At 40.7% G+C, this 26,996-nt stretch overlaps 1 protein-coding gene across 2 annotated transcripts in view; it reads right to left on the reverse strand.

Moving 5' to 3' along the window:
* Positions 1-26,996, reverse strand: part of trim44 (tripartite motif containing 44) — a 42,247-nt gene that overhangs the window by 4,024 nt on the left and 11,227 nt on the right. For both annotated transcript variants that reach the window (XM_020078957.2, XM_020078959.2), the window contains exons 4-5: positions 26,391-26,675; positions 19,035-19,057 (exon numbers count right to left, since the gene is read on the reverse strand). In XM_020078957.2, coding sequence (XP_019934516.2) covers positions 19,035-19,057; positions 26,391-26,675 — 308 coding nt within the window. The remainder of the gene's footprint in view (positions 1-19,034; positions 19,058-26,390; positions 26,676-26,996) is intronic.

Here is a 26,996-nt window from a genome sequence, read left to right on the forward strand (position 1 = left end):
TCACACGGTTCCCTCCCTGACTGAGGGGTTGGAGGTTGAAAAAAAATAAAAATGTTCGGAGACTTATTTGTCTCAGGCAATTTCACCTTGCATCTCTAGTCAACCAAAACAGTCACCCCGGTCTTTGTAACAAAAAAAAAAAAGAAGACAAAGAAAAGAAAAAAGAAGATAATACAAATATATTCATATGGCACAAAGTGAGGCCTCTACAATGGCAAATGAACTATTTATATTCAGATGGTCCCTGCTCAGCCTTAGGACACATGTATTAACTTATTTATTCCACCTGCAGGAAAAAAGGCCATTACTTGAGAGAGAGAGGGAGAGGGGAGAGAGAGAATGGCAGCGAATGGAGTGGGTGGCAGAGCGAAGAGACAGAGCGGAGCCTCAACATGCCACCAAATGTCAGTGGGTGGGTGATAAATTTCCCTCCCAGTTAAAGCCCTTGCTTTGTTCCCTTTTTCTGACTGTTCATCTTCCCTGGCCTAAGTAAAAGATCACTTTGCTGTGTGTGTGTGTGTGTTCCAAATCATGGCTGGGTTCCTTCCGTCCATGACTTATTCATAAGCTTTAATGCAGTCGATGTATTATTGATCAGGACTGATCATTGCCTCCTCCCCTTGCTGTGACCATGTTCTGCGGATAGGGGTGAGCTGAAGGCTGGAGGCTCCCTGCTGCAGAGATCGCTGTCTGGGCTTCAGTGAAATATACGAGCCCACTGGTGATGGATGGACAACAGTCAGTGTCGAAATTTGGAATATTGTGTGTGTGTGTGTGTGTGTGTGTGTGTGTGTGTGTGTGTGTGTGAGGGAGAAAGCAGGCGAGATAAGAGAGTAGAACAAAGCTAATCTTATTAATTTCTCTTCGCTGAGCGAGACAAAAAACTTTCTCCAATAACCCTAAAATGAACCTATCACTCATGGGAGAAAACCTCTGGCTCCCCTCGAGGAAAATGACTTTGACTTTTGTCTCTCTCGTTCTATTCCTGTTTTGGCCTCGACCCCCCGGAGCTCTACAAGGAGACGGAGGAGGGAGGCGTCCACACCCTGATTAAGTTTGAATTCCCTGCTCTTGGCAGGGAAGCTGTAGGGCTCCTAAGTCATCATCTGGAAACAGTCCCATCAAACTGTGGCAGCCTTGCAAAGCTTGATCCAGCCTCATTGCCATATGAATAATCATACTGCAGTGGCTCGGATATGCTGGATGGGTTTGTGGTGTGTGTGTAAAAAGATGAGGAGGAAAAGGAAGGAGCTAAAGCAAACTGGGGGTTAGTGATAGGGGTGAGGTTCTTCTTGATTAAACAGGTTGAATGAGAATAAGGCTGTGTACACAACAGTGCCGGTATGAAAATAACTCACTTTGCATTCTGGTGATGCCGTGAAAGTGTACTCCATCACATAAGATGGCAGGGCCCACTTCTCAAGCCCCGGGGGCCTATGAGGTTTGGTCTAATGAGAGAGGATCCTTAATGGTTATTGATAGACCCTTACTCTTACCTTAACTCCCCGGCGAAGCAGTGCACTCTGCCACTACTTAATGAAGCAAAACTTGTCACCTCTGCAGGATGATTTAACACTACAAACAGCTCCACGACAGGAGAGGACTGGATATGAAAAAATAGATCAAATAAAGGAGTGAAAGGAGGAAAGAAAGAGAGTGCAGAGTCTTAATGACGCGAGGAAGGGAGAGTGATTGAAAAAAGCTGGTATTGATTTGTACAATACAATCTAATTATAAAAAAAGAAAAGTCAAAGTGTAGGTTATTATTAATGATCTGTAGAATCTAATTGGCCGTTGTCCTGGAAAGGTTTACATCTGTCTCTCTCTCTCTCTCTCTCTCTCTCCTCTGCCAACCTCCTTCCTTCTCTCTATGGATTTATGTTCTTTCTTTTCATCAGAGAGCGCCGGCTAAGGATGTGTAATTTAGAAATAGCCCCTGCACACACCTTTCATTAAGAGCACCCCTGTGATCTTCCCCACACTTTGCACCGTGATGATCCTGCCAGCTACAATTTGAGGTATGGATGTGTCCTAATGAGGTAAAAAACCAAGGAGGGCAAACGAGTGACTCAAAGAAGTGGAGGACGACTTACAAAAGGAAAAGACGATTTATGGGAGTTTGAGGAAGGTTAAGAAAAGGAGACCAAAGGGAGGAGAGTCAAAGCATTGGCAGGAAGTCACATCATCTTGATAAGGGATTGTTGCTGAGGCTAAGAGAGACGATGTGTGAGACCAATACATTTTCCAGAGTTTCTACTGAAATTCTATATTCATGGGGCGACTCAACCAAATGGTGAGAGTTTACGACAGGTTCTTGGTTCGACAACCGATAAAGCGTTTCTTTTCTTTCTCTGCAGTTCCTCTGTAGCCAACTCTCTGGATTTTACCTACAGGTCATGTCTGAAGACTGGCGTTAACAGCTTCTTAGGGTGTCTCGATAGGCACAATATGAGGGTGGACCATTTGCTACAGGTCATTCCTCTACTTTCTTTCCCTGTTTGCCTTTCCTGTTCATGTCCAACAAAGACATAAAAAAAAATCTACTTGATCAGAGGCCCCTAGTTTTAAAGCTTACAAATACATTTACGACGCAATTTACCAGTTTTACTTGTGATTTTATGTATTTGCAACAATTTAATAAAAATAAACGTTTTAATTGGAAATAAAATAAACTCAGTGGATTACGATGATTAAATCTTTTATAAAACCATTTTATTTCAAGGGAGGCATTTTACTCTTCATTACTAATACATATAAATAAATATATAAAAAACAAATTGTCTATTTTCTATGACTTTCCAGTGAAGTTCATTTAACGCAGAGTGCTGAAACCATGTCTAAAATAATAATAATAAACTAATTTAGCAATTGATACAAGAAAATTGTCAGTTTTATTCCTCCAGGCACAACATTCTTAACAGCTGCTTATTCTGTCCTGTCCGACCTTGATAAATGCTGAGTGTTTTTGCCTTGAAGAGTTTAAAACATATAAAATCTAATCTTCAAAACAGGCCTTCAGGTGTTAGTACTGGGGACCATACGGTGGGTTTTGATGTACAAGCGTTTTGAGGTAGCCCGAGGGTTAGTTCTATAAGTTAACCCTGTTCAGAATTTATCTCACTATTCATGGTTGAATTGGATGACACACTTATCCTAAGCCCACTGTGTAAAATCTAAATTGAATTTGCACTTGTTTCATTGTCTTCATTGGCCATCACTTCCTGTGTTAACTTCATAATGTAGAATCACCATACAAAGGCAGAGTCAACACTACAGACCAGCATTTTGTGGATAAATAGCAGAGCTGCAAGATACACATTTTTCAAGACATCGTCTCAAATAACAGGACTAAATGTACAATCTAAAACTAATCTGAGAATATTACCCACCATATGATATTACATCATAAGTTATGTCACATGGTGTAGTAATGCATCAACTCGTGCAACCAATAAAATTAGAGACACATTCATTCCTTATTATATGGTATAACACAGGATATGCATCGCCCTTACAATGATTTTCATTTCAGCTTTGTAATGTAACACAGATTAGAGATGTCCTATGCTAACAAATGCATTTAAGTGTCCATATTTTAATCTCATTTTATTAAAAACAGATCAGGCAGCTGCTTCACCGGCCACAAAGAAAGAAAAGGATTCTGTTGTGACTCTATTGATGCTTCACCGGTTCCCTGTAATTTTTAGAAGTGACTATTTTAAAATCTAAGTGATTACTTTCAAAGTGTGACTGGATCCGCCCCATGCTGCGTCACAGACCTTTTGACAGCAAATGACTCGCACAGATTGTGATCATCAGATGAAGCCTGTCTGTTGTTTTCAAAGTAAACTTCAGACTAAAGGTAACAGTGATCTGCCCTCAATGCTTTGAGACTTCAGAATAAAGAACCTGAGGAGATAAGGTTGAAGAGTTCAGTAAGATCTTTAGTCACCTTTTCATGCTTGATTAAATTGTTTCGTGAAGACTTTTTCCTCAATTCGTCCTCTTTAACAATTCATCTCATGAGCAGATGTTTCTTTTAACCTGTGGACATCTCCATTTATTTTTATTCCTTTAATCTATTTGTATCTACAGACAACAGTTCTGCCCTTGCAGAGACAGAAATCCTCAGCGCCTGTGTTGAGGAACGAGGACTGTATTAAGATTCTGTGGTGAGAGGCTGCTACGTGGGCACATGTGCTGCCAGCTGTGCAGGTGTTGGGCTGTTTCGTGAAACACTGACTCACGGGATCCGAATGTTATGCGCGTCTGATTAACTGACGCAATTCAACTTGATGTTACAGTCAGCGTCACGAAATGTGACGTAAATAGGTGACGTGTGGTAGGAGGCGATATGCAGGACACTGTCTGACAAACACAGCTGAAAACAAACAAAGCTGGACGTCCAGAAACTTGTCTCCTTAAGAAATAACTGCAGCCATATCTAATGTTCTCTGATGCAGTCATACACACAAACTGCTCAGCGCACACACACACATTGAAATCCATGATACTAATGATACGCCTCGAGACAAAGAAAACAACCACAACACAGCTCATCCTCCATGAGATGGAAGAAAAATCTACACAGGTGTCAAAATGTCCCTGGGCATGTTAATGATGAATCTGTAAAATCTCCTTATAGACCACATCTGAGCTCCCATTGAGCCACAGTTGCAGAATTATTGGCTTTGTTTAAATAGATAGTGATTTATTGGGCTGTGGAGATTTTTTTTCCCAAGGACATATCACCGTCTGTGCTCGTGATATCCACACTGACCACCGCACACACTGAAAATAAACGGTTCCAGTTTATTATCTGAAATGATAGTGTGATCAAGGCAAGGGAAGTCTGCTCTTGATATGAGAGTTTTTTGCAATTATATTTAGTTTTTGGGATGAAACTCTTTAGATATCAACAAATGTAGGATTTGTACTCAATGTAGTATTGACTGGAATTAGTTGAAGAGTGAAACAAAGTGCCTGAGTCAAGAGACAGCTTTCCATCATCAGCTTACTGAAGAATTACTACCGACAGTGAGAGTCCTCTTCTTTCAGAGTCACTGGTCTATTCATACTGTTCACTGGGACTGTCTTCCCAGTGAAAAACAATGCAGCACCCTGTGGTGTTTCTGTGCTGTTACAAAGACTTAATCAGTTCATGGAGGAAGCGGAGAGACAAGGCACAACAACAGGCAATGCATCATGGTACAGGGGACAGGGAGCTGGGGGGTTTAATATGACCCTTTGTGAGCAGCGCGGCTTATTCATCAGAGCAAATCGGGAGCGGCTAGGATAAATCCATCTTATCATCCACCAGATGTATCGCCTCAAGTATCCCCCATTCAAACTCATGTTCATGCATGCCATTATTTTTTAAATGTACATGGGGAAGTGCGGGTGCTTACCCCTGCAGTCAACTCACTGCATGTTGCAAGTATTATGCAGGGAATGCCTCCTCCTACATGCAGACTGTGCACAGCGAGGCGGAAAGGTCGGTGATGCGGAAACAAATAGTGTGCCGATGCTCCTCCAATCAGAACAATCACACAGGTTTGTTCGTGCTGCGGCTGCTGCGAGGAGTTGGATGAACTAATTTCCCCGACGCAGGTACCCGCTGTTAATCATACAGAGGAATTAATGCGAAGCAATTCAGATAAGAGCATTAGACCACTATAAAGACTCAATCTTACATTGGCTCATTTACTGATTTTACAATTTCTGTGGCCATGAGGGCAATTGAGGAATTAATTGAGGAGAACTGCAGCAATCCCATTTGATGCATGCTGTCCGCAAAAATGTAACAGCTCATTAATGTCACTGTGAAATTCAAACTGACCTGAACATGAAGATAAGCATCCCTGTTGTCACATGCTTTATGTATATGACTGTATATGGACCACCATCATACTTCCTTTGCCCCAGAGGCACAGGACTGTCTGTGCTTTACAATTTTCCACAGCTACTCCTTTGGTCACATATTAAATGGCAATGAATGACGCTAAGAAGATTCTGTATAGGAGCAAGTAGTAAATAATGAAATTACAGACATGTTGAATGTGGTAACAAGAGGTTTGATATTCAAGAGTTTTCTTTTCTGCTACTATTTATTTGACATACTTACAAATATAGTAAAACTCAGATCCATAAAAGAACCCACGGGATGTTTATGAAAGAGGATAACTGGCTCTCTGTAAATGCTACTGTGTTCAATGGTGTTTCACTGTGGGCAAAACCCATAACCCTGGAGTGGTGCTGCTCAAAATCTAACAACCTGAGATGAGTTTACAGAGCCCAGCTGAGGCAACATCTGTTAATAGCTCTGAATATAATATATATGAGTCAACGGGATTCTACAAAACTGCTTTAAGCCAAACCGGTGTTTCAATAACTGATATTGACCTCAACAATAAATAGCTTTTTATCAGGCTCCTACAGTCTACATGCTATGGGCAAGACTGAATTGCCCCTGACTTAATTGCCCCTGATGGCTGCGTGTGAATGTTATGTGACAAACAGCGCATATAGTAGCGCTGTATAGAATGTGTGTGAATGTGGCTGGTAGTGTAAAGTGTGTTGAATGGTTGATAAGACAAGAAAAGCAAAAAATAAAGTCATTTTAGCATTTAATACCATGTTTCTCATTTTAACACCTCAATGGTTTATCATGATAGCTTAATTCGAATTCAAATTGCGTGTCATGTCAAATTATTTCAAACTTGATTTTTGGAAAAAAGTAACAGTGGATGGTAATTTCACCCTGTTGACAAGATAACCCAAAATCCACTGAGGGATTTACACTAATATTTAAATGTTTTAAATTTTAAATGTTTTAAAGAGAAATTACTTTCTTAAAGTCAGTGCTAGTCTCTTGTGTAGAGATGCTCTCTGATTAAAGCCCATTACGTGCTCTGTCAGAGTAGCAATCTGAGGCCACTAATATTAGACGGCGTGAACTCATACATCTCCAGCCAGGTTGAGCTTGCTGCGTTGCACAGGTGCCGGGTCTGAGGATATCTGATTTGGAAAGACTTTTTTTTTTTAAAGATGCAAACTGTGTCTTTGGTTTGAATTGAAATTTTTGTCGTAAATAAAACTCAGTTGAAGTTTTAATCTAAAGCTCAGAGTGAGGAAAGGACATATTGGAGAGATAAACCTTTATCTGTCCTTCACAAAGCACAAAGCATCAGCTAACAGGTAAAGAATAGTGAGCAGCAATGCTGTCCCTCAGTCTCCCTTTTTATATAAGATTCTTCTGAAAATGTTTTCTTTCTTATCCCTTTTCCTGCATCTTCTTTTCTCAACCTGCTTTCTGTTTACTTTTTCTTTCCATCTCTCCCTTCATTTGCCCACGTCTCCTCTCTGTCCTTCTCTGCCCTTTTGTCGTCTCCACAGACACCATCGATTCAGGGTTGCTGAAGGGAGTCCTTCCTCGCCTGATCTGCACAGTCTGTCATGTGACCACTGAGCTGACTCTGCCCAATGGCCAGACAGCCATTATGAAGACTGACTGGTCACAGCAGCACCCACATACTTGGCAGGCTGGCAAAGCTGGCCCCTGTTGCCTCTTTCAAACAACTCCCTTCTCTAACAGCAGAAAGCCGGCGCCACGTTGAATCAGTGCACCGCCCAGGTGCCCCGACAGGCTGTCTAAGGATCTGAATGGCTGTGGAGACATTTTAAAATTAAAAGCCTGTTTACAGCACACTTGGCACAATGATATTGACTCCCCCTCTGTCTGTTCTCTCCTCTATGAGAGATGGAGGGACGTCAGATCCACATATGGCCACGAGAAAAGGTGGAAGGGAGGAAAAGGGGAAAGAAAAGATCGAGTCGCTCAGACAGGAAAAACTGACAAGAGTTGGAGAACAGACCGGAGAACAGACCGGCCATTAGGCAAAGCCTTCTGTCACAAGAAAACTTCCCCTCCCTTGATTTCAAGCCCTGTCATCCAAGCCTTCATTGTGAAGGACGCCCGGACAGGCAGCATAGAAAACCTGGGCTCCAGACTGTCACAACCCTCATCTGGGCTGATAAAAATCTCATATGCCTCATCCATCGCTCGCTGCTTCTTCCTCTGCAAAATGTTCAACACACTGAGGGATAAAGGAGTTTCCACGGGGTGCAATAAAGATCTTCCTCTTGCAGCAAAATAGATTAACATTTATGATATCTATACCACAAGGAAAGTACAAATTTAAATTGTGTACTTAAATGAAAAGTATCAGACTCTGCAGACAGCGCTGGACAAACTGAAACTACTTTAGGCTTTGTTAGTCTGGAGTGAAATTTGTTGTGCTCTTGCAGAAGCAGCATGTTAAGATGTAATGTTGCAACACAGTGAAAGACAGTCATGGGGCTTGACAGCTCCCCGGTGCTCATGACTAATAAAGTTTTATGTGTACTAATGCATCCTGTAAAGCAGCAGACATAAAGGCCTGCCAAGCCTCTATCAGACATTTCATCATCAGAAAAACTGGAAGCCATTTTATTGTTTTTTTTTGTAAGAAAAATTGAGGCATGTCTATCCTTTAGAAATGGATTTATCTGTAACCACAAGTGAATACATAATTTCTAATTAAAACATGCAAATGTGTCTCTGTATGTGAACAAAATTCATAAAGATCATAAAAAGATAGAGATAGTTAACAGTTTAGTGGGAAAATATCTGGTTCAAAGGCAGGACTCAGACACACAAACTGAGAAAAAGCAATTAATTTTTCGCTCACATCCCTCCCTTCACACACCGACGCTGGATTAAGGTGATTTTGCAAAGTGCATGCTAAGTCTCCCATTAAAATCCTGGGGTAGTTAAATCCCGACCATCTCCTCATTCCTCTCTAGCCGATACTATAAATCTACACGGTGACAGGGCTCGTCTTGGAGCAGTTGAATTAAACATGCCAACATCTGCGCTCACCTCCCCTTCATTCACTTTTAGAATAACTGAGCAGGGGGACAGACTGCGGACAGGGGGAGGGAGAGAGTGTCCTGACAACTGCCCCACTGAGTCGTTGCACACGTTCTATGATGCTGTTGCTATATCCAGCTGTGCAAGGGAGATGTTTGGAATGCTGTGCTCGTGCTAGAGCCGTTTCTGGGTTGACAGTTCACACCTTCGGCCACAGGTTTGATAAGACGCTGATTCATTGCCCCTTGGTTCAGCCTGCCACTATCATCCTCCTACATCTCCACCGAGCCGAAATCAGACCTGTAATTCCACCCAAGGGGTTACACAACGTGATGCGTATGTGTTTGTTTGTGTGTGTGTGTGTGTGTGTGTGTGTGTGTGTGTGGTGGACATAGTACGAGCATCGTCCTGACTGTTCAGAAAAGGTGCGGACAGACAGCTGCTTTGTTGTTTATCTTAATTAACCAAGCCGTGCAAGTGTGTGTTTGTGTGTGTGACTGTGTGTCATGTTTATCGCTGGGTTTAGAATGAATAATGAATGTTTACACACTGTGTGACATTTTTTCAGCACTTTGACTTGCCTGTGCAGTAGCACTGCATGCTTGATAGGGGTGCAGGGGCGAATCTGTGCAGATCCAATATGACAATCTGCCTTGTGGATATATCACAGGGAGAGGAGATGTTTATATGTGTGTGTGTGTGTGTGTGTGTGTGTGTGTGTGTGTGTGTGTGTGTGTGTGTGTGTGTGCGTGTGAGAGAGAGAGAGCGAGAGAGACAGAGAAAAAGGACTTGTGAGAGAGAATACCTGATGTTCCAGAGAACCTATTTTCCTGTAAATGATATCATTTCAGGAGAAGACACAAGACAAGACAGAGTGGCTGTGTCTGAAATCACCCAATCATTCACTTAACCGTACTTCACTATGAATTCTTGGGACTATATATAAAGGATAAGTCGCAGGATTATGATGAACAACAACAACGTTGGCTGGTGGAAGATCCCACAATAACGTTTATATTAAACTTAGTGTTAATACATGTTGAATGACGATCTTTAAATTCAGAAATAAACTTGTTTGTCACAGTTTGTGCTGTTTGTTGCTTGGCAGTGTGATTCTGCCAGTATCGGTTGTACACTAATTTGTACACTACTTTTCGTGATTATGGGAAACAATGAGTGCACTATATAGGGCATAAAAATGTCACTAAACATTGGGGCAGCACTACAAAATGGAAACTCGCAATATAGTGGGCTATATAGTGATTAGTGTGTGATTTCACACTGCCAGTGGCTTTCTTTGGACATTTTCTTTTCCACTTCCTGTACAGTAGAGTCATAGCAGCCTTACTTAATCCAAATAAAATTATTCTCAAATGTAAACGAACCTCAGAAGCAGCTACAGCTTGTAGACAGCTTCCTGCAACATGCGACATCAGACCCTAACCATGGCTGATTCACAGGCGCTAATTTCCTGGTGGTGATTTCAGTTAACAAGATTGACTTTAGCTGATTATTCTAGTTCAGGCTATGAAAGTTCAGTCCAGTTAAGTAGTTTGAAAATACCCAAATAAAAGAATACCAGTGACTGTTCAGGTTGTGTACTACCGTATAGTACTACTACAAACTAGTGCTCTAAATAAATTTAGTCGTACCAGAGGCGTAGCTCTAACGATAGCAATGCTAATCTGTTGCTCCGTTTACTTTGGTCCACAAAAGTTGGTATCACACCCACTACTGGGCACATTATTTTGCACAGACATTGATTGAACTATCAAGGAGCACTCACACGTACATGCTGCTCATTCACTTTTAGTGAGGTGACATGTGCATTGGTAAACTGCATGGCTGTTCCACTGCTTTGCTTGTACTGTGTACCACAGAAGTCGTAAGCACAAATCAAACCACGCTATAAAATAAAGGTCCTGTCTGACATCAAACATCTAATTGAGCCAGGAGAGAGGAAGGAAGAGGCGGCTGGCAAACCTGTTATGCCTCTGGAGTTTATTTATTGCATGCTACAGCTAGCATGGCACTTTTGAACGAAAGCTGTCTCTTTTGTGGGTCCCGAGCCAGAACCTGTAATTGCTGAGTTTTGCTGAGTAATTTCTGTGATGCGTGCACTTATTGTCAGCAGGCGCCACCAAACAATGGCATTTTGGAGTCATGACGACTATTGCCTGGATGCTGTATTTGGCTCATACATCCAATAATCTCTGGTGAAGTATTGTCAGAACTTATGGAGGTTGAAAATAGAATTTCCTTCCCATCAGTCTCAACTGCAATTAGCTACTAATTAGCAAATGTTGACATCCTAATATGCTGAATTAAAATTGGGGACATGATAAGCATCAGAATGATAGCATTGTTTCTCTCCTGAAATTTCCTCTCACTTTTATTAACTCACACCTTCGCAAATGATTGCAAAGCTGCATAAATACACAAGAGCACTATACTACACACACTCCCACCTCAAGTGTCCATTTTCAGAGGGGGGAAGTGAGCTGTAATCAACACATTTGGATTTATCATTTTTCACACCAATACCTTACAGAACACACAAACCACTGTGACAATGTGATTATGAGACGGGACAGCTGGAGAAATATGGGTGGGTAATTTAATGAGCAGGTGCAGAGAAGAAAATAAAAATTACAAGATAGGCTCGGGAAAAAAGGATTGAGGCACACGCTGTTCTGTGCTCATAAATAATGAAGTAGATAATGACACATCAACACCGTTTATTTAATTTACTGCCGCAGATGGTTAAGGAACGAAAGACTCCAAGGAAACGAGGACTATTTCTCAGTCTCAGTGACTCAGTATGATGTTGAACACTGAGCTACATGTTAGATAACATAAGGTTATCTGGGAGGGTATTTGTTGAAGCAGATATAAAAATATGGGCCAGTGGAAGAGACAAAATGCTCATTCCAGGAAGCTTAGTGAAGTTTACCATCAGAGACTAACCTATTGTTGCTGTCTAGTGCTCTGGAGCTTTCTGAAATATGATTTTCTACACCCTCTTCCATTTTTCACACCTTATTCTTCTGTATTACCAATCTGCCCCAAGAGCTTACTGTAGTTTCCACATATTCAACCTTCCTTTTTTAAAAAAAATCTTTTCTCTTCAGCAGTTACCCTTCATTGTCCAGGTTGGAGTGGAATAACATCTCTACAGCCTACATACAGCCTGGTTACACCTGTGCTCAATTTCATTTTCAAAATACACCACAGTTAAAATAATAAAGAATCCACGACTGATTTCATATAATTTTGTTCCCTGCGTGGCTTTATAATTATGAAGCATAAAATGACGATAACACAAAAATGTCACTGATTTTATCTTGCACAAAGTCCCTCTGGATAAGAGCATATGAATTGCAAAGGTTCTCAACCCATTACTGTATGGTCTGGTCTTTTTTTATACTTTGAGGCAGAGTTCAACAAATATGAATATTTAAAGACTCCTGCGGTGCTCCTTGTTAAATTCTTAAATCTCTCTTTTTCAATGTCAGCAGAACAAACTCGACAATCGATCCGCTTCTCAAGGTATAACATCACTATGGTGATCTCTGAAAAAGAAGAACCTTCAGCACAGACCAACACATGAAGACATGCACATACAAACACACAAAATTGTGCATTCGACAAACACACCTTCATACAGCAGCATGAAGCCAAGGGAAGGTACAGTATGTGGGAGGTGTATTTTACACACATGAATTAACGATCCATTATTCATGGGCACTATGGGCTCTGAGCATCAACACAAACACAGTCGTAACCTGATTCTGCCGCACTATAGCCTTGAATGCATCACAGGCACTTAACGCTGGCTCTTTGCATCCTGGGATCACAGACAACACACACAGCACTTGGCACAGCCCTTGAATTACTCTACATGGCAGATCAATACTGGAAGCACTCTTAAGGCTCTTTTCAAAGCTGTGCAGGCATGTACTGTAGGAAAATAACCCCAAAAAGAGGCAGAACCAATACAACTCGTCTGAAATTCAAAATCTCAAATACATCAAACTTATCAGCTGGCAAATGTACTGCAGTCAAATCCAGTATCAAAAGAAGGAGTTTCTGTTGGAACTCATTTTCACATCCAAAATGTCAATTTTTAAAAATACATTCTTACCGTACACAGTCAGGATTCGTACTCACTGCTTTAATAGGATATTCAACTAATAAGAAGAATGAATACCTCTGCCAAGACCAAACAGTCCCCTTAAATAAATCAAGCCGCACCAATTAGCACAAACTCATATACATCAGTCCCTTAAATGTACCTGATGATTTCCCATCAAGATCCATAAATTATTATTCTCACACACCATTTGTCTGCATATGGACCAACGTTTAATGGATTCTTTCTTGGCCTGGTAACATGCTTCCACCAAGTTTCATTGAAAATCCAAAGAGTAGTTTTTGTGTAATCTTGCTGAAAATCCAACCAACGACCAAACTAACATTTTGACAGGGGTGACAACATGGTGTAGGTAATTATACAGCTTCTATTTCCCAGCTCGCTCTATGACCCACCATATTGGACGGGAAGGCTCCCTGGTGCAAAAGTAAAATAGATGGGTGATGCTAAACCAAGCCTGACTTTAAATCAGAGGCATTTTTGGAGGCAAATTACCCCATTTGTATTCAGGAAAAGTTTCTAGGGAAACAAATAACTGCCATTCGTCACCACAAAAGACAAAGTCAGCTGAAGCGTATACACTCTTATCCTTTCTTTTTTTTTCCTTTAACACCTCTGCACACACACTCTCTACTCTTCCAAAAACATATTGATGTTTGTCATGCTATTGCTGACAGTTTCAATAAAACACACAGGCCCACACACAGACACATGACAACCCAACACACATACCAATGAATGACATCTGAAAAAAACTGGTGAAAAGTTGTGCATGTGGCATGAATTATGCACGCTTATAGTCTCTTATCATCTAAATGCATGTCTCTCTATTTGTCAGTTTGGTTTGTGTGTGCTCTGCATTGATGTGGGACCTCAGATCCAGCCCTGTAGAATAGTGATGGCCGAGAGACAGAGAAGAGGAGGAGACAGAGGCAGCGAGAGGGGGAGAGAAGAGAGAAGGAAAGACATCAAAATTTAATTTGTGTAGTCTTAGCACAAACAGAAGAATTTCTTGTTGATTTCCGAGAACTGCGCATCCAAAAAACTTTACAGGCGACACTGCACTTCCAGCAATGGACCCACCTCTAATGAGGGGCTGTCCCAAAATCTGAAGAAAGCAAGACTGACAGATCATTTCTAGTAAGATCGTACTTGCTACCATGGCTGGTATTTGCATATTATTGTATATTTATAACCATCTGTCAATGTTAACAATTGTCTGTACTGCGTTTGCAGAATAGGTCTCTGATCTGTCATGGCAATATACTTATTCGAATGTGAATTTGAATTTGAGAGAGACGGAGGAAGCTGGTGGTGTATCAATGAAGAGCTTTTAGTACAGTCATAACAAGCAGCTGGGCCTTACACACAGGAAAACAGATACAGATGCATCTAACTGAAACACTTAAATTATTAAATGGGGGCATGTACACAGACAGACACACACACACAAAGGCACAAAGGCAAGAGGCTCTGTCTTGGCTCCTTTTGTAGCCGGCGATATCAATTTTTAATTAGAGGAAATGCGACTCCCTCTCTCCAGGCCCTCGTCTCTTGGCTCTGTCCGGTGTCCCCTGACCACGCTCCCCTGACACCTCCCTGCTTCACTCAACTCATCTATTTGACCCAGTGAAGGGCGAGCGGCTCAGACACACAGATAAGCCCTGTCCCCAAAGCACCCATTTGGTTTTACTGCCAGCTCCTCTTTTTCATTGCTCTGTGTGTACATGGGAGTGTACATTATGATGGAGGGTGGTCTACTGCCTTCACTTAGTGAGACATGCTGAGGGAATTTCCCCATTGCTCCATTCTGTCACTGAGCATACAATGGAAGGAGTTTACAAGTATGAAGTTGACTAATGCAAAATGAAAGACAGAGGGCGGGGAGTGCATGTATGTGAGAATGCAATGGAGAACGGATATTTTCCAGAACTTTTCCTGGCAGCTATTATAATATCAGGAAAATTTCCAAGTGAGCTCAAATTCACAGCAGTCAAGTGGGCACCTGGATGACGCCACAGACACAGAAGTGAAAAAATAATTATCCACATATACGTGACAGGTGAAAATGTAAACTTGGAAAGTCTGAAAAAGGCTCATGTTGTATTTCTGCCTGTTAGTAAAATTCCAGTATTTAGATTACATGTATGAAAGAGGACCACAAATTCCCATCGAAGGATCAGATACTGATGTAGCCACAGCACATTTTTAATTAAAAACTATTCTATCAAAAAACCAGTGACGTGATTGATCTAAAGAAAAAAAGAGAGAACATCTAGGTCATTTATAAATGACGCCTGAGTGCACAGCTATGTGAATGAGAGTGTATGACCATGAGTATGTATGGTGATTCATACTCCATGAAAAACAGTTTTCATTAAAATCTAATGGGATTGATTTTGTCCTTGATAGAAGAAATGGTGATGTTGATAAGTGATTAAACTGAATGAGGGTTACAGAATTACATATATCAAGTTTGGAAGGAAAATGTAGTTAACGTGCAAGCTAACTACACATGCTGAGGTAAAAAATAATACTAACACACCCTAACACATACCTCATATCCAGCTCTGTACATATGTATTACTTCTGGGGGCAAACTTAAAGGTTTGTCATGATTCTCATGTAAATTTCTTTCCATATTGCAAGAGAATCTTTTCATCTCTGTGTCAATCACAAGTCATACATCTCCATGTTGTTTCTTGGAAGTGCTGTAGTCTGCAACAGCTTGGGAAAGTTTGGTATGAAACGGGGTTGAAAATTGTATCACTACAAGAAACTCCTCTTTTAGATAAGGATGGTAAAGAGGTCAGGAGGAGGCAGCAGGGTAGTGTATTCACAGCATCATTCTCGTCTGAAAAAAGTTTAGCTTTAGAAAAGTAACTCGCAACTTGAAAATAACTTATTGAGAGCGAGCTGAATATGACACTTCGGCTTCCAGAGCTGCATCTAGTCTTCTGAGTTTAAGGAGGCGTACATTCTATGAACAAAGGCAATAAATTATTACCATGACAGAATAAACAAATAGAAACTAAAACATCCATCAACCAATCCAACGGGCATGCTGTTGTGGATTCTACGGAAATTAATGATGCCTTGAGAGGCCACTATGAAGAATTATTTAACACAAAAAAATGAAACAATTTAACAAAACCAAACCTAAATATGTCAAATTTTAGCAAAACATTTATAAAGATTAATGCTAAATATCATTTACAGATATCAAAATTGACAGGTGGATTCAATACCAAGGAAGAAAATACTTGTCCTACTAAGAAATCCTCCAAAGTCCCAACAGAGGAGGAAATTTAAGTCTAGCAGATGGAATTCCTCAGTGTGCGACTCTTTTCCTCTGATTGACTTTCACTGTCTTTGCAACCATTTCCTTCTTATGCACCAAATCTCCAGAGACAGCATAAAAGTAGGTTTCTAGAATTAAAACGTTCCTGCAGCAATAATCCCTTTCTCCTCATCCCTCTTTTGTGAGTGTTATGTGTGCTCACACAGTCAGAGACGCTCTTGTGTTATTATCAGTGGCCATGGTGACTATTGGTGCAACATGGCCCTGAGATCACTAAGGACTGCAAAATGTGAAAGCATTAATTGTGCGTCTGGCTTCCAGAAACAATTTTAATTACTTAACTGTTGTTATTAATTATTCTTTCAACCTTTGAAACACAGAATAATACACAATGAGATGCTAAACGATTAAACATTTTATGGACGTATACACGAACACCAGGGATTTATGAAGACGCATATGCTAATGAGGAGAGTATATAAACACATATATACACTTACCTCTGCCACGGCCCAACAGTCCCCTTATGGAACCACATGTAAATTCACCACATCTGGATTTATCTACTACTAATTTCACACTCTCATAAATATCAGTCCCTTGAAAATGCCAGTTTTTCTTCATCCCCCACATCGCATCCTTCTGCCAAGTTTAGTGGTAATACATAGTTTTTGCATAATCCTGCTAACAAACAGATACACTAACAAACACAGACGAACACATAACCTCTTTGAGGATAAAGATACTAACATGGAGATGTACTGTACACACACACACACACACACACACACACACACACACACACACACAAAATCATAAAAGATGTATGTTAGGGAGAGGGGTTGTTTTACCAGTTAAGGGGGAGGAATACAAATGAAGATTACAATACACCACAGTGGAGGCAGGACTGTGCGTTTGTTCGTCTATGGGGAGTAAAATAAGATTCATATTCAAAGGAGAAAAAATCTTGTCAGGCACAAAATACCTATGTTGATAGACTTGAGGAGAAGCAGGGGATTGTATTGATGAGGAAGTCCGGGAAAGATGCAGGTGGGTGCAGGATAGTGGTCCTGTGGGGACACTCCGTCTATATGGCAGCGATATAGGTCTCAGACAGCAGATTAGTGTTTCTGCTCCATAATCAATTTGCTGTCTGGAACACATTGCACGTGACCCTAAACATCCACTCCAAGCTCGATCCTGCAAAAATCCCTTTTCCTTCCAGTATCTTTCTTCCTCCTCCAGTTTCACCTCATTTCCCTTCTTTTGTCCTATCATCCCTTTGTGTGCTTCACCTTAATCTCCAGTGCTAAGCTAATGCAATAAACAACAACAAAGGTATGTTGTGCTTCATGTTAGGTTTATTTTTGTGTGTCATTTTCCACGAGCCACCGATTCTGCACCAACTGCATTTTAGGGCAGGTTGATGGAATTTGGGAGTGAGAGTGAGAGAGGGAGTGAGAGAGAGAGAGAGAGAGAGAGAGAGTGACAGAGAGAGAGAGAGTAACCTTAGCCAAGGACAAACTATTAGCTCCATCTCACCCTTGGGTCTAAGCTTACTGCCATCTGCTCCAGAGCCTAAAAATCATTAGGCTGGTTGACCAATCAATAATATATAACATCTTGTGTCATTTGTTTCTTTTTGCTTAATAAAAGTAAGGCACTCCAGAGAGGAAATAAGAGGATATATTTTCGCAGAAATATAAATAGTGCAAAGTGAAATTAAAAATTCAACACATTGTCCATCAAAGCTGTATTTTGTGGAATATTGGACTCTTTTTGTACCTAGCGGCATTTAAAATAAGGTCTCACAGAAAATAAGATTCTTTCCCTCCGAGGACAGATGTGCTGGTATCTGCTGAAGGCTGTGTGTGTGTGTTTGCGTGTGTGTTGTTTGAGATGAAAGCCCTTGGAGACAGCTAAGGGGAAAAGCCAAGACAGCAGGTGGTGCTAGGTGCGCTCCTGCTGTGGCTGAAGGAGGCAGAGGGTGTTTTGTGTCAACAGATCAATAACGTGTGAGACTGGGAAGAGAACTATCCATTTCAGACTGTCTGACACAGACTGTGATAAAGGTGAGAGATGTAGTCTACGCAAAATAACAATGACACAAACAAACTGTTACAGCAGCTGAAAAATAATATGGCTGCATCCGTCCAGTCTGCTTTCTCACACTCTCTACACATGCCTGCGGGGTTGGGGAAAGCAGAGATGTAAATGCTCTGCAGTGTCAGAGGGTGTTGACTTGACCCTCACTAAAGCATGCATATACAGCACATGCACTGTTACCACCGTCCACAGCCCCGATTGGACAGGGCAGATTGTCACCTCCTCTGATTCTGCCGGGCTAACACAGATGAGAGCTACTAATTGCCTCGCTGGGGCGCCTACGTGACTCGCATGTGACCGGAATGGTTTGGAGGCATGGAAGTGGCTGATGTGCGTAGGCGACCCCTTGTCTGTATCTGACTTTGTAAAACGTCTGAGGGTAAAAGGTGAAAGTATAAAAGGGAAAAAAAAGACTTGGAGTGTGTTATTTTGCAGGATGAATACTTGTCAGTCGCATGATGGGTGAAGGACCTGAGCAAGGAGCCTCTGCACGGTCCTGATTCGCTGCTAAACTGTGCTGCTACGGCGAGTAAAATGAAAGCCAATCACACGGGCAGTCTTACCTTGGTCTGGCCTCAATGTTATGCTGAAAACAACGAGAGAGAGAGAGAGAAAAAGGGAGGGGGGGAGAGAATAAAACATATTAAAAATATTTGCACAGGTGTTGTGGAGAACAAACTAAAGGTAAACAACATCATTCACATCGACTTGCTCCACAGCTGGTGGCTCTAAATCTGACCAATTAATTTGGGTTTCATCTCACCAGTTGTGCTCATGTATATTCATCAGCTTTTAAAGGAGCAGAGCAGAACAAAGCAGCAAATGAGCTGCAAACATTATTCATGTGCTGGATTTTTTTATTTTTTTTTATTTTGCCTCTGACGTAAAAGATTTTTCAATGTCAAAATAACGGATGTGATTTGTTGACGTGCGACTCATCGACAAACACTGCAAGCTGTAAGTTCATTTCATGTGTGAGATGCAAAATTTTTATCAAATTTGAAATAATGTAGCTTACCGACAACATTTATTCATGTGGTAAATGGTCTGCGTTTCTATAAAAAGCTCTTTTCCAGTCTGTCGGCCACTCAAAACACTTTACAATGTATGTCACAGTCATACACACATATTCAAACACTGAAGGCAGTTAAAAGGTTCAGTATCTTGCTCAAGGACACTTCAACACACACTGATCACTGGTTCACCGCTCTACTCAGTACTTTGCATGCCATTTTCATAGCTCTGGCATTTGCATGGATCACACTTGAAATTTCTGTTACGTGCTACACAGCCAAACTACTTATTACACCACTCCTGATCTCAGTTGGTCTATTTTCAGTCATGACCTTGAGCACAAAACAGCCTCTTTTGTTACTTTTAAAATTATGCCTACTTGTACAGTCGCACTTGACTAAAATTACCACTGCTACGATGGCTGAGCCAGAAAGGAACTTTGATGCAGTGTAACTAACGCTGTCTCGGAAGCAGGGGGTTCGCAGGCAGCGTGGCAGATGAGAGGGGAGCTGATGAGTGAAGGCTGTGGAGCTCTGACTGCCTGTCTGCCTCGCTGACTAAGATTTGGCTCTAAATTTGATCAGCTTCAGATCTGGACAAATACTTGGGTTTTAAACACTGGAGCTCAGTGAGTTTTCTTTGTTTGCTTTGTCAAACACTTCAACAGACTCTGATGTCAATTTGTGGACATCCGGGTGCAACACTGACGTTCACCAAAGGAGCTCTTGAATGGTTGCTATAAGGCAGCCTCTACACAAAGCACACGTTAGCAGAGTTCCTTCTTTTTCCCTGTTGCTTAGTTAGTTAGATAATCATTAGTTAAACATCGGTAGATTCAACAAAACTGAAAAATATGGATAACATATTTCTATTATGTTGTGAGTTAAAGGTTTTTATAACAAGGTGAGCCAATAAGTGAACTACATACAGAATAAAAATCAAGTGTTTTAAAATATTATTAAAAATGTAAGAGTAAAACTGGCAGTATAGATTTTTTTTCATTGACATCCATGCTTAAGAACAAAATTAACAATGAATCCATTATACCCTTTGATTTAATTTGATTATTTGCACAAAACAATGGCAATCGAATAACAGACATAAAAACTGTTTTAAAATGTGCAGGTGAGATTAAAGAAAGCCCTAAATGCTTATGGTAGGAATCACACCTCAGAAAGCATCATACACAAATACAGAAATCATGAATTAAGACACGCAGACAATGCATATCTCCACAAAGGAGATCGGAAAAGATAGAAAGAAATCCCTGAGTCGAATCTTCTGTAAAAGTTCTCCCTTGGCTCATATCCCACCCTTCCACCATGTTTCAAGAAAATTGGTTCAGCAGTTTTTGCATAATCCTGCTAACACACAGGCAGCATTGAAAACACAACATCCTGGTGCAAATAATATCAGTGTAGTGAAATTAAGCTTTGCATGCTAAATACTAAATCAATCAATCAATCAATCAATCAATCAATCAATCAATCTATCTATCTATCTATCTATCTGTTTATGTTAATGATTCTGTACCAAAGTTAAATGAGTTACATGCTTTCTGTATTTCTTTCATATTTCTTATATTGCATCACAGGAAATATTATGCTGGCATAGTCCCCATGTGACCCAAGTGTGCTTTGTTTTCATTTGGTGTAATTAAAGTTTTTTTTCTGAGCTGCTGCCCATAAAACTGGAAGAACTATGCTGTTGACAGGAAGCAGGCAGCTCCAGAGGATTGTTCTGATTGTAATTACCAGTTTACCACAGTGCGGAGAAAAATCTACCTCCAGGGGCAAATAGTACCAGATTCAACATGTCCTATTATATTCACATGACCTACAATCAATACCTGCAAACAAGTCATCAACCGTGGAAAACTGACGCTCCATTCATAAAAAACAACAAATGTATTACATTTTTGACCAACTTAATGGGAGAAATGTATAAAAAAGTTCCATTTACATTTAAATTAAGGTCAGTTTAGAAATAGTCCAACTTCTGTTTTCAGAATGCACTGCAGTGTCCTATGGAGAATCTACCTCTATTTTATATGACATTAACTTAGTTCAGTCTTAAATATTTCAAATGTAGAAATCAGGAATCTTGAAAACAGTCTGTGAGCTTCATTGGTACATAGTGTACTTTTTAAGCACATGGGGGTTCGCAATCGGCTCATGATGAATTATTGATAAATAATATCACTTTCCACTGGTTTCAAGTGGTATTAAATTATATTCTATCCCCCAAAATGCATCTATTTTAAACATGAACAGCATGAACTTCATGGAAAAGGTCTGCGTCGTTTTCAAATCATGCTCGGAGCTCTTCACTGTGACCTGGGTCATGAGTCAGGGTTGGGACACAGTTCTCGATGCCTGGCTAATGAGCCATCTTAGCTTTGTTTTCTTGCCAGGAGGTCTTTGTAGCCTAAACATTGCTCAGCCTCCGCCTCCACCTTCTAAACATATTCAGAGAATGAAAGAACCTTTGAGAACCTTATTGGCTGCACACGTGAAAATGCGGTCTAACACAATTGCACATTAAAGTAGGTGATACAAACAAAAGTGGGCTGGCACGTGGGCAGACACATGTGCACAAATGCTGGTGTGTGTCTTTTTTCCTTTGTATCTTTCCATCCATCCATCCACCCTGCTTATCCTTTGAGGGTCGCAAGGAAACTGGAGCCAATCCCAGCTGACACTGGGCGAGAGAAGGGGAACACCCTGGACAGGTTGCCAGTGAATCACAGGGCCAACATACAGAGACAAAAACACATTCACACTTACATTTACACCCAGAACCTCCAATTAACCAAACCCCAATGTGGGTCTGTGAACTGTGGGAGGAAGCAAGATTACCCGCTGAAAACCCATGCAGACATTGGATAACGCGCAAACTCTACACACACTCGGATCCGGACCAGGATTTGAACCGATAACCTTCTAAGGACCCAGTGCCACCCACTGCACCTACTGTGCCCTCTATCAATGTATAAGTGGATCTAATATACTCTTTTCATTAAGGACATTTCATGTTTTATATTACCTACGGTAGAATAGTTATATCTATTAATGCATTCATAAATACAAATTCTATAATAAAAAAAGTTTCTTCAAATGGTGACAGAGTTCAATGAGTCTTCAAAATATTAATTAATTGTGTTCATATAACTTGTGGAGTTAAATTTAAACAGACCTAATTAATTTGGTTGGTTCAACATTTTTCAATTTAATTTTCACATATATGAGCATTTCCATTTTCTCTTATTTAAATGTGTGTGTAGTAACTGTGTTCAAGTGACATATAATATAATTACTGTATATAAATATATGTATATTGATTTGTAAATAGAAAACTGAGCGGCTGTACAGAGGACTACCCACTGACACTTCTTTAGTGAAAATGTAGAGAACGTTTTGATAATAAATGGACTTAGACAGAGTATTAATTTATTCTTCCTCTAGCTGTTGCTGATTGGTAAATATTCATAATGATTTTTCAACCTGTTGCTGATCCTATTCATCGTGTGTGTGTCTAAACCTGTGTGTTCCTGTGCCTGTATAAAAATGAAGACAGGAGATTATTAACAGAACCAGTTTTGTTTGTTTGACCTTAATCACAAAGACTCACCTCAGTTATGTGGTTTACTTTTTGGGACGGAGTTTAAACGGTGGATTTTATGTAAGTGAGAAATATTTTACCTCACTGTCGTTTCCCACAGTTCTGCTGTTGCATGGCTGCAGATTACTTGCTTGATGTGCTTACAAAGCTGGAATCGCTTCTCTGACTTGGCTCTGAAGCTTGAAGCTGCTAGTCTTTCTTTTCTGGTATAAAGAAATTTGGAATCAAGGCACTACTTCCAAAACGTGCTGCAGGCTGTAAGGGTAGCTCTCTGGCAATAGGATTAGATTGTAAGGAGAACTAAACAAAAAGCATAACGGAAAACAGGGTCTATATATTATAATAGTGAATTTTCATTTGAACGGCACTGAAGGTAATGGCTTTGTTTCTAGTGTCGCATCAGCATCTATCATTGTTTCATTCACGGATTTTAGATCTCTACAGAACGAGTACAGAGAAAATTACTACTTCACACTCCTGCAGCTTTAGCTGGAAGAGGGCTGTAGTGCTGAGACAACATAACCACTGATTAGTGGATGAACACAAAATTAATCTTTTCAAATATGAACAGTGCTTTACTTCTTCTCGTACATATTGAATTTAAGCACTTCTTTACTTTTAACGAGACAAAATAACACCTCAAGGCAATTTGAGTTTTTTGATTTTTGACATTTGAAACATTTACAGCAACTAATTCATTATTGACAGATTCATGAAAAAAGAGAAAGGTTTCAGACATATGCCTCACATCTCAGACGACCTGCAGTAAAGAGCCAAGTGAAGGATTGTGGTTCAATTTGCCACTTTTAGGCTCTACCACCATGAGGCAGACAGTGACAGAGCGAATGAACAAGTAGGAGAATGAATGTCTGAGTCAGTTATTCTCTGGATCCACGAGGCTTCTCACATCCAATACGCTGTGCGACAAAAATTGCTGCAGGAGTTAGTGAGTTAAGGTCGACTTGATGCATCTCCTCCTGTCAACAACTGCTGTGGTAACTCCGGATTCACTCAGATCTCACCATTTCAGACATCCTTCTACACGTCCACCTCCACCCAATTCACTTTGAGCTACCTATACCATAGAATGTATAAAAAGATGGAAGACGTGCCACTCCCTCCTGTTGTACAAAATAAATAAAAGAAACTAGTTGGACTATGAAGGTCCACATATCCACTGTCTACACCGAAAGCCCCAAAAATATTCGAACAAATATGGAATACCTAAAATGACAGAAGCCATGTTTGCAAAAATGTATTTGATGTTTCACTTTGGTTCATGTCCCATTTGCTTACATTGGGGAGGCAGGGTTTATGATCTATACTGTAGCCAGCCACCAGGGGGCGATTGAGACGGTTTGGCCTCACTTTTGGGTAGCTTTCATGTCATCCATCTTTATATACAGTCAATGGTGTATACCCACAAAAACAAAATAACAGTTGCTGGATAACTGAATTGCGGCAAAGCCCCTCCCCTGCACCTACACACTCTTCTCCTGTGACCACACAGCCCCAAATAACACTGTTCATCACGATATCACTTAATACAGTAATCCACTATCATATTTAATCCAGCAATAACGGACACATAAAAACAAACAGGATAACCATTGGCATTCAATTAGGGCCCCTAATGAACCTGGCTCACAATGGATCCATTTCTCAGCTCGAAAAGCAATCTGCACGTCAGCCTCCACCATTACGGAGCGCCTCACTCGCACTGCACAGCATCGCCAGGGAACGCTCAAGCCTCCTTTTGAGACTGTGGGGACTTATATATGGCAAGTGACAAATAGACCAGTGGGATATTTTAATTTCGGGGCTATGAGCAATAAAAGCCTCCTCTTCGATGTTAAAATGAGAGACGAGGGACTGCAAAAGCTGCAGAGTCTGAAGTCATGTAAATGCGTTGAGATGGCTGGCACTTCTGGCCGTACTTTCACAACAGGCTGGAGTATAAAAAGAAAAGGAACAGTGCAACTAACTGCTTTGTTCATAACCAGAACAGACATTATGAGACTTATTTTATTTATTTGCATGAAACCAGAGTCTGTATGAAATGAAAAAATATATATATATTTCTCTAAATAAGAATACTTCATGACTGGATGAATACAGCCGCTCTCTCCTTTCATGTAGAACAAAGCTGTGTACAGTGGCACCTGTTTACCATATTTATTTTGCTATAATGACTGCAGCAGGTGCCACAGTCATTAGGAAGATAATTCTGTAAGTGGAAGGCCTGGGAATCATGCCTGGCTGATCCCGGGGTGATCTATGGCTGAGGCAGCATCCACACTGCTCAGGTATTTTTAAGAGAAGAACCAAACCCTTACAAGAAATATTTTTTCTTCTAGGCCACCTCACAACTATATGAAGACAGATTGAGATGCCACTGCAGACTATCCCCTGCAATTAATTATCAATAATAACTGTTTACAGCAGTCACCATGAAGTCAGGTGCACATGATCCACAACACAATTGTTTCTAATTGTTTATTGACAGTAGGGTCTGCTTTTAAAAGGCTGCCCTTATTAAAACCTTTGGCACCAGACTGCTGTTATAAAAACACAGCTCATATTAATTAATTATTGACCCTGCTTCCTTGTGTTGTCAGCTCTTTGCAGATGTGGTGATGTGACTACATGTTGTCATTCAAGGTGGGATCTTTGCTCAGAAACAGGCCTTTGGACTGAATGCATTGGCTTTTCATTCATTACCTCCAGAAAGGAAGTTTTTATTGCTTTTCTTCTGGTTGTCTGTCAACAGGATTACTTACAAACTACTAAACCAATTTCCATATAATTTTGTGGAGGGGTTGGGCATGACCCAAGAAAAAACCCATAAACTTCTGCTGCTGATCCGAATAAAGAGTCAGGTCCAGGAATTGTGCTTTTCACCTACTTTGACATGACTAGATAGGGCCCAAGCCTTGGTGTAGCTATAAGCTCTCTGAGTGCCCGTCTAGATTTGACTTCAAAACTCAGTGGATCCAGTATAACTTGTGAGAAATTTTAAAAAGCCATTTTTAAACTTACAGTAGATTGTTGCCAGGGTGAAAATCAAATAAATGCTTCCTCATAGAAAATCCAGAGAGCCAAACTTGGCACAACATTGGTAATGTGAAGTTTACAGAATTAGACAATTCGGAATGTTGAATGTTAGTCACACTGGGATTCTGTGACATTTTTCAACTTGCTAACCTTTCTACCTGCACTGTACTGTGAAGTGAGTTTGATGTAAGAAGCACAATAAGGAAAGATGAAAGGCAGCTTGTTCTCACCATCACTCTGTGGGCCGGTGCGAGGGCCGCTGCTACCACAGCAGGACCCGCTGCCTGCGCCTCGGCTTGTTCCAGCAGATACAGCTCGCGTGTGATGCTGGCCATCTCCTCCTGCAGCTGCTCCGTTTCGACGTTGATCTCTGCAATTTTCTCTGCAGCGGACGCTGTCAGGAACGCCTCTTTGAGGTCTACCAGGTGAAGGGTTCTCTTCTCCGCAAGACGCACCAATTTGCGCAGCTCATCGAACTGGGTGTCCACATAATCCTCGAGCTCGTCTATGGACATCTGAAGAGGAGACAGAAAGGGGGGAGTAAAGGACAAAATGGGTGAATTTATAGAGTAAAGGAAAGAGATAGTCGGCTGATATTCAAATAAATCTTAATGACGGATTTAAAACTCAAAAACAAGCAAGTAAAAATGTCTATGACAAGACAGTAAAATTGTAATGTAATGAAAATCTAGAGATGTGTATAAAGAGGCAGACAGCAGCTTCTGTCTTTTACTGATATGTGAACTTTATTTTAAGAAACTCACTGGCCTCTGTCATGCAATAGCTAATTGATAGCTTGAGGCATACTGCCTGAATGTACACTCCATGCATCCCAT

The sequence above is a fragment of the Paralichthys olivaceus genome, chromosome 7 (genome assembly GCF_024713975.1).
Source record: "Paralichthys olivaceus isolate ysfri-2021 chromosome 7, ASM2471397v2, whole genome shotgun sequence".
Taxonomy (NCBI): Eukaryota; Metazoa; Chordata; class Actinopteri; order Pleuronectiformes; family Paralichthyidae; genus Paralichthys; species Paralichthys olivaceus.